The sequence below is a fragment of the Orbicella faveolata genome, unplaced genomic scaffold (genome assembly GCF_042242905.1).
Source record: "Orbicella faveolata isolate gen_17 unplaced genomic scaffold, um_ofav_v1 contig_1, whole genome shotgun sequence".
In the NCBI taxonomy this organism is placed as follows: domain Eukaryota; kingdom Metazoa; phylum Cnidaria; class Anthozoa; order Scleractinia; family Merulinidae; genus Orbicella; species Orbicella faveolata.
The window spans coordinates 38,781,259-38,796,621 of record NW_028301536.1 but is presented as its reverse complement, the minus strand read 5'-3'; the positions used below and the strand labels follow the sequence as shown (position 1 = coordinate 38,796,621).

Sequence of the window (15,363 nt, the reverse complement as noted above, 5' to 3'; positions counted from 1 at the left end):
TGTGTGGAGAATTTTGCAAATATTATTGCCAAAACTTTGTTGTTCTTTGTTTTTTCGGACTTACAATTGCTTCAACTTTCTCATAAAAATCACTTCTTGCCACGGCCATCCACCTGGCCATTCTTGAAGTGGAGGGGTTGTACACTTTACCTTGTTGCAATGATAGGAAATTTGCGATGTGGTAGAATTTCCCCTCATACTCCGCGTAGTTCGGGGGAAGAGGCTGCTCTGTTGATGATGTTCCGGCGTTGTATGTGGATCTTCTAACTGTTTTTATAGTCGCTGACCCCTCTATTAATTCTTCATCTTCGACCTGCATACATATGTCGGATACTGATGCGGTTACGCGATCGGTAAACATGTCTAGGCCACTGATGTTATCGTGCGATTTGCACACAAAGGCATATCTTTGCCTTTCCATATCAGATAAGAATTTTAGTCCAAGACATGACTCGTGGAACCACCTCCCACATTCAGGAAAGTCACAACCAATCCAGTGTGTTGTTGATGGTGGTTTAAAAGTAGGTTTAATGGCAGCCATCGATTGTAGATTATCTGGGATTATAGATTATTAAATCAGCTTATGTTTAAGTGCTGATGTGTGCTGCCGATTTTGATTAACCCGGATTTAATCACATTTAATAAACAGTACTGCTGAGTACCTGTAACTGACGTCGTTTTGTGTCTGAACAAGGCTAGATCTGGCGAGTTTAACTGTTTATGGTTTATACACGGGTTCATATTTTCTGATACTGAGCAATCGTAATTCGCTGTATTTTTACTGTCATACGTAGGTTGCGGACTGGTACAACAATCACAGGCGCAAGGAGAAGCAAGGGGCATACAAACCCGGCGAATTTAGCCAACCTAGCGGATAGGGCGGAGAGTCGTAGCAGCTTGTATTTGTCAAATGTTGAACTGAGTAAAAACACTGATGAAAATAAAATGTCAATTTACTTTACTTTACTTTTTAATTACCTTGCTGGCCTCGATTTTTTCCCGCATCTAGTCTAAACTTTGGCCCGTTCTGTCCCCACGAAGAAACACGACTTCGAGTTCCCAGGATCTCTCATCTCTCCCGCCTAGAGAGACCCTGGGAACTAGGTTGGTTCGAGTTATGTGGCAGATCGCGATTTAGTTCAGCTGAAACTGTTACGTTAATCGATCATTTCTCGAGGTAATTTAAACATTCTATTCTGTAATGAATAACAGACCACTTGGTTGTTCAGGGTTTTATTTAAGTTTATTGCCATACAGATTTACTTTACAGCTGTTTACACTTCCCTAAAAAAGTCATTGGAGCTATTATTCGTTTGGTTACTTGAATTTCGTAGCTGAGTGAAACATTTGTTTGCATTTTTGTCGATAAAATCGATACTCAGTTCTCGACTTTTATCGACAAATTTAATTTGTCGATTGACAATTATCGACAACTATCGAGTACTATCGACTTATCGACTACGTTTTCGATGATCGACTTTGATCGACATGTTACGTCCTGCTTTGTCATGCTCGAATGAGTTTTCGTCACATGACATCGTTTTGCATACTAAATTGGACGTAAAGGCGTTTCCGGTTCCGCTTTTTTTAACAAACCGGCTACTGGAACAATACACCAAAAATCTAAAATTTAAGGCGATAAAATTGTGCGATTTCAAAATGGATCTAATAAAGTGGCAATTGAACTGAGTGGAGTGCAATTTTGGTCTGAAATCATACTTGTGAAATCACGCGTATGATTTCAGACCAAATTGCACTCCACTCAGTTCAATTACCATTATGAATAGAATACTTGGCAAAGGAGGTTCCTTCATGATAAAAACGGAATTTTTGCTTCGATCTCAAAGTAGAAACTAGGCTTAAGCGTTCAGAACTGTTCTAAGGCAACTCTTTTCAAAGACAGTGTGTGACAAAGTGCCTTAGAGAATCTTATTGAATCAGAGAAATTAAATGTCTACTATTTGCACGACTTGTTCACGTTAGAGAGGAATCGGGTACGCAGTTTCGGCAGGTGCCTATAACCCAACATACACGCAAAATTAAAGGTGTTCACCACAAATACTGAAAAGCTAACATCGTTTTAATCTGAACTCCTAAGCTATGGTAAACGGGCCTTTTCCGTTTGTTGCTCCTGAACTTTGGAATGAACTAACACAAGATGTTAAATTAAGTAGTACCGTAGAGATTTTTAAACGCCAACTCAAGCTTAAGACTCTCCTTTTTATTTGAGCTTATAACTTATGATGTGCTATTTTATAAGTAACATTAATTTTATATTTTATGTTTCATTAGTGTAAGCAACGCCTTTGAATCTTGTAGAAAAGGCACTATACAAATATTAATATATTATTATTATTATTGTTGTTGTTGTTGTTGTTGTTGTTGTTAATGTTTATATAGGAAAGTAATCGACAAGACCAGATTTGTGTGGTAGTTTTCTTGACAGAGTAAATTCAGTTGCATTGGCAATGGACCGGAATGTGTATCGACGCCTACCATCCAAAGAATCGTCTCTGTTTTGAACAGTTTTTCTGTTAAAAAGTTTTCTAAGGTAACTTGATGGTTCAGAGCGATAATATAGCTTTGTTTGACAAACCCTGAGCAATACGCCACGTTTATTATATCAATATTCTAACATGGCTCCGAGGCTTTCGGGTCAAAATTGTAAATTTGCAAAGTTTCTTTTGTCCCTCAATTTCCCAAAGAGACTTGGATACAAAGAAAACAACACCAAATGTGGGAGTTTGTCCTGAAAGCCGCGATGCCATGTTAGAATACTGATATATGGAACTTGCCCTAGTATTTATACATTACACCTTTCAATTTCCAAACTTTCTTTGTTATTGTACAGGAGGCAACCAATCTGACAAAATTAGCTTTACTTATATCGGTCAGTGTAGAACACAGACTGCAGACTGCAGACCAGGGGTAAAATGAAAACTGCAGACTCTGCGAACTTTTTAAGTATATGTCGTGTTAAACCATTATCGGCTTCTAACCTTAACCAGGGTTATTCAGGCTAATCACAATGAAAGTCTGCACCCCGGTTAAACTGAATATCGCTCCGGTTAGACTGAATATCACTCCGGTTAGATTGAATATCACTCTGGTTAGACTGAATATCACTCCCGTTAGATTGAATATCACTCCCGTTAGATTGAATATCACTCTGGTTAGACTGAATATCACTCTGGTTAGACTGAATATCACTCCCGTTAGATTGAATATCACTCTGGTTAGACTAAATATCACTCTGGTTAGACTGAATATCACTCCCGTTAGATTGAATATCACTCTGGTTAGACTGAATATCACTCCCGTTAGATTGAATATCCCTTCGGTTAGACTGAATATCGCTCCGCTTAGACTTAATATCACTCCGGCTAGACTGAATATCACTCCGGTTAGACTGAATATCACTCCCGTTAGACTGAATATCACTCTGGTTAACCTGAATATCTCTTAGGTTAGCCTAAATAACGCTCCGGTTGACCTCTCTCAACGTGGTAACACGATTCATTTTAAAAAGTATACAGTCTGCAGTCTGCATTTTACGGTCAGTCTGCATTTTACCCCCGGTCCGCAGTCTTCGTTTTACGCTGACCAGTTTTTAGATATTTCGGCACACATGCGCAAATATATCGTGTCATCGACATCGTCCGTCCTTCACGCACATTTCCAAAAGTTCAGGAGTCCAGGCCGGTTTATACTTACAAGCACCGAGAGATCTGGGACGAAATTCTTTCCGCCATTTCTTTAAGGCTTGGTTACATATGCACGTCCAGCTTGTATTTTACATGCAGTGCCTTAGACTGCACTTGCCTTTTTGCGACATAAATTCGGTTAAAACTTCCAAGCCTTTGCTTTAAGACAGTCTTAAAATGTCTTTTTCACCAGGTGACTTAATCTGGGCAAAGATGCGAGGTTATCCGCATTGGCCTGCGCGGGTAAGCACGAGATATTTTGAAATCAAATCAGATGAAAGTGAGGGCTTATTTCTCGTCGCTGAACTTATGTTTAAGTTGAGTTGAAGCTCGAAGAGTTTATGATTTCTTTTGTGGTTTTGTTGTGTTTACTTAGATTGATCTTCCTGCACCAGAAGAGAAGATTCCACCCAAGAAATTTCCAATTTTTTTCTTTGGAACACACGAAACGTAAGTTACTTACACTACTGAACAAGTTTAGCTAACAATATTCTGGCTGGAATCTTGTTTGTAGTCTTGTTTGGTAAGATGTATTATTTTATTATGTTTTGTTTTTATTTGTTTTGGAGATCATTTTACAATCTTGTGTATGCAATCTTGTACAACTCTACAGCCAGACGCTGTAACCCGTTGTTGACTGTAGGTGGGTCAAGAGGTCTTGATACAGCTGTACACTGTGTTGGATATTTGTATCACAGTTAGAATGCAATTGATTTTTAAAAATTCTGTCAAAATTTCTTGAGGCTTTGCAGTAGCAGCTGACAACAATTTGAGAGAATTTTTTAATGATTACAGTGTTGGAAACTAAATTTTGACAGCACTCACCATTCATGCAAGTGACTCTCAAAATGCACTCGCCTGATGTAATTTCACTTGCCCAGAAAGATGCTTCCCCTCCTCAGAAAAATCTCTGCAATGATTCACAAATCATATGCTTTTTTTAATCACATGATCGCAAAGCTCAACTTGCCGTTTCATGTTGAGCTTTCTTGTACTGATCCAATTAAGATACCTTCCTAAGGATTGTGGACTAATTTTACCGTTTTATCCTCGTTTTTATGATCAACTTTTGACACATTTCCATAGTTTAAACTGAAAAACAGCTAAATGAACAGCTGACACTCCCAAATTCCCACATATCTCTAGAATCGAGACATTGAAGTACACAACTTGTTGGCACGTGGAAGACTGAAATTTTTTCCTACTGACAAATGAAAAATTATACTTAAAAGCAGGGTCCGAAATTAATTTTTTCAGGTGGGTGCCAACTGGCGACTGAAATTTTTTTTTCAGTCGCCATATGGAAAAATGTGGTCGCCAAAAATTGTCAATAAAATTTTTCCTTCGCAGCGAAACACAAACCAAAATTTTTGGTCGCCAGATGGAAAATTCTGCTCGCCAATTTTTCTTTTAAGAATCGGAACGAAGAGAATGCATTAGGGGCCCCAATGATGGCAATTTTTCCGCTAACGATAAGATTAAATACAAACACGCTGATTATTTTTACATCTACCACTGAAAACCCACGACGAACGAATCAAATGTCGGCCATATACACAGTTTCGTGCGACTGCCAAATGTTTCAAGTCAATTTTATACCTTCTCCTGTCTCTACCTTTTGGAGAAGAAATGTACCCAACTGAAAACTGCCGTTTGGTTCTTTGCTCTATGTGCAAAACGATCTTTCCTTTCGCATTCTGTCAAGACGATCGATGGATCGCCATGTTGAATATCGAAATCTTCCACTAATTTCTTCGCGGATGTTCTGTCTCCACTTTGTAATAAATTACGGAAAGAGTTAAGGACATCGTTGGACACCACATCGCGTGAATAAATGTTCATGGCGGAAGGACGCACGTGGCCTTCTGCGCCCACAATACGTATGTTATGGGAAACCACTGGAAAAACATGGCGGCGAAGCTTCGCACTGATCGTAGCTGTGAAACATTCTGGTAGATTTATAATAACAGGAAAATCGGTTTTATACTTCAAAAGCAGCGGAAAGGTAAAAAATACGTGACCAATTGGCGGGCGGCTTTGAATTTTATTTTAATCGATTTGGCTGAAAATCAAAGTTTGTGTAATTATCGTGGCTTGAAATAGTTAATCGCCCACTGGCGACCAGCTGTGAAATTCTGGTCGCCAGTGCAAAATTTTTAGTCTTAGTTTTTGACATTCGAAGGGGATCTTAGGTCTTGGTTTTTGAGATTCAGAGGGGGTCTTAGCAAGGCTGCTGCCTAACGGGCACCCAGGCACCTGAGGTGCCTAAGTTACGAGTACAGGCAACTAAAGTGTTGTTCAAGGAACCCGAGTGGGTGCCTAAACATGGAGTTTTTATCTCCATCTAATCTGTCTGATGACTTCAATCTTCTCATGAAATCGGTCAAGTAATCATTCACACAATAAATTAAACGGAAAACAACAGCTACTCTGGTCCTGTTTTGCTTTTAACATGAGAAATATGGGCCAAAACACAGCAACAAAGTCTCTTTCCGCTCACAAAACAATGGAAAACAGCCATATTTTAAAATCACCCTATAATGCATTGCAAGCTCAGTATTGAATAAATGCACATCATGTATGCCAATGGATCGCATTCTCGTCCCCAGAGCCCACGATCTTTCTGGCCTGCGGCAGGGATCGAGAGCTCTGGCCGGACCTGATTTTCTGAGCATGCACAGAGTATTTGTTTTGTATTCTCTGGCACGAGTTTAAGGACTTTTGTTACATTATACTTCCTTTTCAGTTCATTACAGAATCACGCCCATTGAAAAGCATTGCCTGTGAAAAGTGGTGTACCCATGATGCTTTTCTGGTGCAGTGACCTGTGAACAAAGTTGAAAAGGCTCCCATACGGTTTTTGGTCTCGTAAAATCCTCAACAAAGGAATTCGCAAAAGGGAGTGAACAATTTCTACCTTGGCAGGCTTCAAAATAATACGTATACAAGTCAGAAACAACAAATGTTGTAACTTGAAAGTGTCTAAATGCAGTTTCATCTACACTAAGGATTATTTAATTGATTAACTATAGACATGCCTTCTGTCTCTTTTCATGCTCATTTGCATCATCCTTGTGACAATTTTTTCAATAGGTGCTACTCTGTAATGTCGTATTTATAATTTGACATGAGCTATTTTTTAGTTTTATGTCCTTAAGATGTAGCAGTGTCCAGCAAAGAATCATAAATGTACTGTACCTCCCATAAATGCATTAAGTTGACAAGTTATACAGTTCATAATGTTGATCTAACACAGTACATAACCCTGTTGTACAGTTCTAGGCATAAACAAATCTTTTTCCTTAATTACTTCTAGAGCTGTTATGCAAGCCAAAGATCTGTTTCCGTATGAAAAAAACAAAGAGAAATTTTTGAAAAACTCAAATCGATCAAGAAGAGGTTTCAAGGAAGCATTAGTGGAAATTGTGGAGAATCCAAAAGTTAAGTGGGGGATGAGAGGACAGGAAGAGGAAGAGGACGAGGACGAAGACGAGGATGATGAAGAGGACGAGTCAGCTGAAGAAGAGAAGTTGCGAGACGAAGGATCAAATAAAGAGAGTGAGGATGAGGAAGTTGGCAAACCGTCTAAACAGGTGTGGAGTCCAGACTTAACTTATTGACTGATTTTCATGGGCTGTTCTTCAAGCCCAGCATATCCATGGTGTTAATTGTTTCCAGTACTGTGGTAACAGCCTTATTCAGAAATAACAGAGCCAAAAAACATTCCCCATGGACATCTGCAGCCTTGCCAGTCAAAATTTGTTAGATATTTATACTTGATTAGCTCTCTGATTATTATTAGTTCTATCTTTATTCCAAAAAGTCCTTTTGGGACGAATTAAGTACAGTGTATGTATGTATGTATGTATGTATGTATGTATGTATGTATGTATGTATGTATGTATGTATGTATGTATGTATGTACGTACGTAAGTCGTGTTTGGTCTGTCAGTGCCTTTTTGTACATATGTTGTTGGTATATTTAACATAAAACTCTTTTTGTGCTACTCCTACATGTAGACCTGGTAATATACATGTACATCTCGGATGCAATTTTGAAATGACTAAGACACAGCTGCTAATGTTATTATTAATACCTTTATGTAAGTTGTTAATACATGTACATGTATGTTGTTCAATAGAAAGAATCAGTAACAGAGGAGGGAAAGAAGAAACAAACACAACGCAAAAAACCAACCAAGTCTGAGTCTCCAGATCAGGTCATTGTTATTATTACTAAGCCGTAGACACTGCAACTTACTTTAATTTACTTTTTTTATTTTACTATTAAAAATTTAGGGAATGTTTAGCGTCTTCTACCCTTTGCAGCATCTAGTAAAACAAGTAGACAACTGACCCCGGTTTTCTTTGAGTTATAGTTGATTTTGCTGCACTTCTTTTATTATTTGTACCTACATGAGATGTAGATACCTTGGGCTTGTTAATTAGCACCAAGAATGTTCGATGTTGTCTCTTGCAGGAAAGTTCTTTTGAGGAAACACCAGATGAAGAAAGCTCAGAGGATGACAAAGAAGAAGTAAGTGAATACGTGTAAATCAGCAACGTGGGGGGATGGACAACCTTTGCCATGTAAAAATGTTAATGTAACTTACTGCTGTGTGGTAATCACAACAAATACTATGATTTTGAACTTACACATAATTTCCAAGCTACATGTACAGATTTTATTTTCCACACATACCAGCCTGTTAGGATGGCTATCAGTAATACCAGTCAAACAGTGGTTTGCATGGCTTTAATGTGATCATAATAATTGATAATTATCACTTGATTCCTATGCTGTTTATCTGTAAGTACACTGCAGTGTACGGTTTTTTTAATTCTTGAACACATGTGTGTATTCATAGAAAATGTCTGTTCATCTCTTTTGTACCTCTTGTACACAAAGTCAAGAGACATTTTTGAGAACTTGCAAATGTACATGTAGAAACACAGCTAGACAGGACAGAACATTGTTTGACAGAATAATTTGAACTATAGTATTTGTTATAATAATATGTATAGGTAATCACATGATTATTCTCCTGAAATTTGGAATAAATTGTAAGCAGAAGGAAACTTTTCAAAGGCTAGCAAAATTGCACAATCCCATAGGGCAAGTGCAGTTTGTACATGTAGTCTAAAAATTTACAAGTGCTTATTTATTCCTGATTGCATGAGAAAAATCATTTGATTACTTGTTAATAAAACACTTGAAAACAAACATACTACATGTACTAATTTACATGTATTTAAGGTCTTTGTCTAGTTTCCTCAGGCAGGCTGCAGTGTGTTTACATGTAGTATTCCAAAACTCTTCAAAACTTTCCAAAAATATTTGCAAAAGTCCCAACAAATTTGCAGTGGTGTTACATTGTACATGAAAACTGCACCAATCAGAATCCTGTGTATTTGTCAAGTGTATTATTATCAATTAATGAGGTCATAAAGGTTGATCCTCTGTTTTCATTATAGGAATACAAACCTGTTCCTAAGAAGAGACTCCCTTCCAAAGAATCTGGAAAGAAAAGAAAGTCTTCAAAGGCTGTCAGTGACAGCAGCAGCAGTAGTGATGAAGATCAGGTTAGTACCCCTACTCAGTGTGTATGCCTAACATGTACTGTATTTATGATGGCTTTTCCCTGTTTTGTTGACCAAATATTAGAGGCACTTAAAGTACCATTAGACTAAAAAGAACAAGGTGGGATGATGGTTGAATACAGTAATGGTCATTGTTTTGCTAAAATCAGCGAGCGACCAAAGGAGATGGCACTTACCATGTACATGTACACTGTAATTCCATTTCTGCAGGCATATGACTGTAGTTATTGTTTTCCTTCTCAAGATCAGAGAACAATAATAGGAGAAAAGAATGAATAGTACAGAATTTTTTAGCTGTTCCTACAGTACCAGCCACCCGATTTTAAATGGACACTTTATGATATAGAAGATGTAGACTGATTTTCTGAAAAAAATTACTGTTCTGTTTGCTTTCTGATCAGAATTACCTGAGGATTTGTAGTCAAATGGTAAACACCAGAGAACATGCATGCACATTTTTTTTGCTGTTTTATATTTGCATTTTATGTAGTTGTGTTAATTATGCTTAAAAGGATGTCAGTGATAATGACGAGCCAAAGAACAAGAAAGCAAAAACAAAAATGGAATCAGAAGAAAAGGCAAAGACTCAGCAGCCAAAAGAAGAAGGGAAAAAGAAGGTAGAGGAAGAAAAGAGTAAAACGAAAGATGAAGAAAAAAGAAAGAAGAAGGATGAAGCCGAAAGGAAAAAACAAGAAAAGCTGCAAAAACTAGAAGAAAAAAAGTAGGTTTGAGTTCTTACTTTATAAAATTGTGCTTTAATTTTGTGTTCAGTAAAGTGTGGAATACGTGTATGTGAGCCAGAAGCATTAGAAGCGCTAGTATGTAAGTCTTGTTTCAGTCTATAGCATGAAGGGAGTGGGAGTATTGATGTCTCCAGGCTTTTAGCCAGGATTTGAAAAGTGGGTATCCAAGATGTGCTATAGGGCCTGCACGAATAAACAATTTATAAGCCAACATAATTATGAAAAACAAAACGATTTTCTTTAATAAGTGGCCGTCCGCAGGATGCCTGGACACCCATCTGGCCTGGATGTCTCCATGGAGATGATGTGCATGTTGTACATAGATGTAGTTATAGTTCCATCTTATACAACTCTGTACCTTCCACTTTCTATTATCAATTTGTTGGTACATTTATCCTCCTTAGTGGAGATGGACTCACTGTATTGGAGTGAAGTACAAGAACACAACACTGTGAGTTACAGCTGTAGGCGGGGCTGATACCAGGCCTCTTGAATGTGGAGTCCAGTACACTGGCCATTACCTCGGTCACAGTTTTACATGCATGATGTGCATGTAAAACTCTGCCAAATACATGTAAAGAAGTTAATCCTAAGTTTGGTTTCAGTCTGTGTTCTGAATGTCAACATTGTACACAATGTTATTCATTTCATGTACATGAACTTTTTGTTGTCACCGTTTCAGAGCAATGTTGAAGGAGAAGAAGAAAAAAGAGAAACTTGAGCAGAGGAAAGCTGAAAAACTCGCTGCTGAGAAAGCTAGACTGCAGGAGAAAGAAAACGAAAAACGAGAAAAGCAAGAGCGAGAAAAAGAAAAGGAGAAGTTGAGAGCCAGACAAGAGAGGGAGCGAGAAAAGGCAAGGGAAAGAGCAGAACGGGAAAAACAGAAGGAGGAAGAAAGAAAGGAAAGGGAAAGAAGAAAGTGTTAGTAGAAAAAGGGTTTCTGAACGTAGAGCACTGTAATACATGTATCTGGATGCGTTATTTACCCATACTGTAAATTTTGCAAGAATTGTTTCCTGCAACTTTCATAATGATTATAGTCTTAAGCTTAATCATGACTGTGGTGTTGTTCTTGTTGAGTGAGTTCCATCTGCATGTAAGATTCTTTTACTGTGCGTACATACAGTGTACTAAGAATGATGCCTTTTATACATTTTTCTTTCCTTTAGCTACACCACCCACCGTGGAAGAGATATTGGACAAAATGAATTATGAGCTTGTGATGTCCCTCACTGTCGAGGCCCCAGTGAGTAATTATTAACACTCAATTAGTGCATTATAACTTAGGGAGAGGTAACCATAAGTAGCACGTGCATGGAGTGTTGACGAGGGCTACATGTGTTCGTAATAATAAAGATGTAATAATAAAAACCTACATGTATGTACTTTGTGGGTAGGAATCATGACCAACTCGTATAAATTTGCAAGGGCCTACTGTTGCTTTTGTTTTTTGTGGAGTGAAGAGAAGTGCAAAGTTCTCCAGCAATGAAATGTCCTTAAAAGCGGCATTTAAAACTGCTTCCATTCATTACCTCTTTTCTGGATCCTCACTGTTTTTGTCTTACCCTGTCATAGGACGTTCCAAGATGTTTAAAAATTATCACTCAGATCTCAGATATGGAAATCAACCCAGATATCATCAAAAAGAACCCTGAAATAGTTCAGACCATCAAAAGGGTAGGTACTTCAGTGTGCCATACATTGATTGATCCCTTTAACATGTTTTTTTTCCTTTTTAGCAATGTCTGAGGCAATTCTGTATACTCATTATCATTTTTTAATTTTCGTCTTCCAGATAAGAAATTACAAACAGAATTCTAAAGTGCGAGAGAAAGCGAGTCAGCTTTACACACAGTTCAAGTCTTTGTTTCGAATTACTGGAGCAGGTGAGTGAATTGAATGCCGATCTGCTTTATACAGTTTAAATTTTAGACCTTCTTGTCTGTTAGTTACACAGTAACCAATGTGATATAAAATTAAGTATTTGAAGAAGATTTCATGATCACAATACTTTCTATGCCGACCATGGATTGGTAAGTTTGTGACGAGGTGTATTAATAATTGTTTTCGTGTTTTTGAAACCATTTTGTTGATCTGGTATAATACTCTATTCCTGTCTATTCTACAGCAAACGTTTTGCCTGTTAGAAGTCTGTCGGTAGCTTGTCGGTAACCTGTCCGCCGACAGCTTACCGACAGTCAGTTTCGGGACTTCTTCACAATTACCGATTCAAGGGCCAAAGCCGTTTGATATTCTCATGTCGTTCATTCACGCTACTGTGTAAAGTATCCACTACATTTCTATTTTTTTTATCAAGTAGCCGCGTGGCCGAGGGGTTTGGGGACCTGGAGGTCGCTAGTTCAAGTCCCGCTCTGACCACTTACAGGTAGCTGGAGTTGTTTCTCGGTAGACCCTGGTTCAGCTCTACGGTCATTGCTTGTAAATGGCTGTCTGGTCTTTTTCCAACTAGTTGGGGTTTTTAAGCCTATTATGTTTATTTGAAATATTTGTTTCTTTCAGTTTATGTGGCATGCCTGAGAACCAGTTAGGTTCGTACCTAACCGTACTGGCCACTATAAACATTCAACATTTAACTTTTATTTAACTGAAACATTTCTATATACATACCGCACCCCCAAAGAGATACCCTTTGATAATCGCAGGTATCTTTACAGAGTAAGAAAGAAGAACTTTGGTGTTTATATAGAGTTTGTATTGGTTTTCTCAGGGCCAGTTTGTACAAAGCTGTTTTGTTTTGGTTTTTGCTTTTAATTTCAGAACCTACTGCAAACGTACCGCTGACAGTCAGTTTAAATAACGAAAGTTCTTTTCGTGATCTCTCGTCTGTGGAAGGCAACGAAAGAACGCAAGCCATTGAAGCGGAAGTCTCGAATAAACCCGAAATAAAAGGAGAGAAGAACGCAGAACCCCACTCCACCCCTACAGAGAATGGCAGTGATCATCCTGTCTCCCCTACCGGTGAGTCACAATTTACCACTGATAATACACAATGTGTGGCGTCCGCTGAATCAGAAATTGTATAATAGCGAGTAATTGGTGTGATAGAACTGTGCAAAATAGGCCATTTCCGAGATGCCTTTCGCCTCTGTGTCAAAACGAGTCTTGATGCGAAACCATTAATATGAAAATGTGTTTTGTCTACAGGTTCATTTTCATTTTCATAAAATCCAACTCATCTTTACAGTATATGAAAGGGTTTGGTCGAGAACTCGTTTTGAAACCGAGGCACAAGGTAACTCGGGAATGTCCTATTAAGGGTTTGTAGCTATGGTAAGCCATGGATTTTAATTTGAATTTAGACCTTGACTAAAGTTTGGTCGCTGTTGACGGAAAGTGAGCACTTTTATGAACCTTTTTCAGTAAAAGGCGTTAATTCCGATCGGGTTTCCACTTCAACTTGAACATGACAAGAAAAAACAAAGGCAACAAAACGATTTTTTGTCAGATCAACCAAGATTGACCTCGAGAGCATTAAAAAAATATACAATACAAAGGTAAACAATGCACTGAATCAAGTTATACGAGGCGGGTGGCCTGGTTGTCAAGAAGGCCTGTTGAGACATGAAAAAATAATTATGTTGAACCGCTCAGTTGTATCATTTTCATCGCCAAGTCCTTTATTTTTCCACTTCATTGCAACTGATTAATTAAAACTTATTTTGTTTGCAGAAGCGAAACTCGAAGATAATACAAATCTAACAGGACAAACATCACTTGAAGGAAAAACTCCAGTCGCGAATAACACAACTATGGACAATCTTACACCGGAGCCAATGGAGATTCATAATGATACAACGGAAGATTTATCACCATGTGATATGGATATATCAAGCCCTGACTGAAATGTAGGACAAGTATCAACTGTTTTGCGGATCAAGTGTTGCAGCATGTTGAGTAGTAATGATTTCAAAAGTCAAAGAACATTTTTAAGACCTTCATGTATGAGGTTGTTTTGCAACATGGGCATTCATGGTCTTTAGACATTTACAGAAACTGTTTTTCAGCTGCACAATGACTGCTAAAAACACAGTGACGTTGATTGTGGTATCATTATTTTTAACAGATAAGGATATAATTATGTGATTTTACTTCTCACCTGTTTTGATCCCGAGATAGAAATATATTTCCAGCTCGGTAAAGATTCTTTAATTTACAACGTGAAGGTCTTTTGTATTTATACTACACTTGTCTTGTGAGCTTTTTAGTTGTTCTGAATTAACTTGCCACTTGTAGCTATCAGGTGCGAACATTTTTAATCGCGTTGCCGAATGTAAAACTTTGTGTTTGCTTTTTTTTTTTGGCACACAAAAACGAAATGTTGGCTCTTTACTTCTGCTTTATGTCATTGCTTTAAGCTAACTGGGCGATAGTTTCTACCGTTGTCACGGACCGGAATGTCTGAATAAGATTCTTTGGAGAGTCTTGTCAAAAAACTACGAGGTGTTCAGTGGGGCGCAGTCCCTGGCTTTTTTTGTGGGGAGGGGGAAGTTGCGGTAGCCTAATTGTTAGCAGGCTGTTCTACTGATCAAGGGTTCTGGGTTCGAGCCCTGGCGGGTGTTATTTCGAAAATTTAAGGTGGCTCTGAACCCCCCAGCCTATACTCTTTTGAGCCACCTTGAAAAAGAAAATGCCCTCGTAAGAGATCGACCGCGACCGCTTTTAGCAATTATGAACTGTGTGTTATCACTTATTTTTCATTTTTCAAGCTCTGGTATGAAACCCTCCTCGAAAGACTGAAAGCAATCGTTCACTTCTGCATTAAAATGCGGTAGTGAAAACAATGGAACTGTACCGTGTTTTATCAGAACTAACGAAGATTCTAAGCGACTAGCTTGGCTATTTAAGACCATTTAGAAAATAGCCCAAAGAAAATACGCGCGCTTAAAGCAAAAATTAAGAGTGTTTTAGGTGGTCATACTGTTCCTATGGTAACAGTTATGTCACGAAAATGATTACAACGTGTTTAGCAATGACTGAGCAGGTTTTTTATACCACGATTGTATCATTAACTGATAGAGTGCTTGTAAACGACCCATCAAAATCATCGTCTTGGAAAGTGCCGCAAACTGTTTTGAGCCACCTTAAATTAAACCTAAAAGGAGAAGATTTCTACCATCTCTAAAAGATGTCATTGTTTTTGTGAAAACCTTTTATGAAGTTCAAGTTTACCTTATTACATGAAATTTTCGCGACCCGTTTATTTCGCGATTTGGAAGCGCGCATATTTTGGTGAAAATTTTGCATTTTGAATCACTTTAACTTCGCGTTTTTGAGTAACACAATCTATTTCCTTA

The 15,363-nt window shown here is 38.1% G+C and overlaps 1 protein-coding gene across 2 annotated transcripts; it reads left to right on the top strand.

The window, feature by feature from the left end:
- Window positions 1-3,772: 3,772 nt before the first annotated feature.
- LOC110039791 (uncharacterized) lies at window positions 3,773-14,398 on the top strand. 2 transcript variants are annotated; one of them, XM_089275744.1, is made up of 13 exons: window positions 3,773-3,947; window positions 4,081-4,154; window positions 7,021-7,297; window positions 7,847-7,924; window positions 8,185-8,241; window positions 9,180-9,287; window positions 9,818-10,026; window positions 10,731-10,969; window positions 11,218-11,294; window positions 11,624-11,725; window positions 11,844-11,934; window positions 12,827-13,027; window positions 13,739-14,398. In XM_089275744.1, exons 1-13 carry the CDS (start codon window positions 3,882-3,884, stop codon window positions 13,909-13,911), a joined length of 1,752 nt encoding a protein of 583 aa, XP_089131870.1. In that variant the 5' UTR covers window positions 3,773-3,881; the 3' UTR covers window positions 13,912-14,398. The 2 variants fall into 2 exon arrangements, with proteins under 2 accessions (XP_089131870.1, XP_089131875.1); XM_089275749.1 differs by lacking the exon at window positions 3,773-3,947 and adding an exon at window positions 3,964-3,984.
- The last annotated feature ends 965 nt before the right edge of the window (window positions 14,399-15,363 follow it).

What these genes read in the sequence shown, in the direction of transcription:
- LOC110039791 (XM_089275744.1), top strand. Translation starts at nt 3,882, where the DNA reads ATGTCTTTTTCACCAGGTGACTTAATCTGGGCAAAGATGCGAGGTTAT. An exon ending in CAGAGGATGACAAAGAAGAA is followed by an intron (nt 8,242 to 9,179) that starts GTAAGTGAATAC and finishes TTTTCATTATAG; the next exon opens with GAATACAAACCTGTTCCTAA. An exon ending in GGAAAGGGAAAGAAGAAAGT is followed by an intron (nt 10,970 to 11,217) that starts GTTAGTAGAAAA and finishes TCTTTCCTTTAG; the next exon opens with CTACACCACCCACCGTGGAA.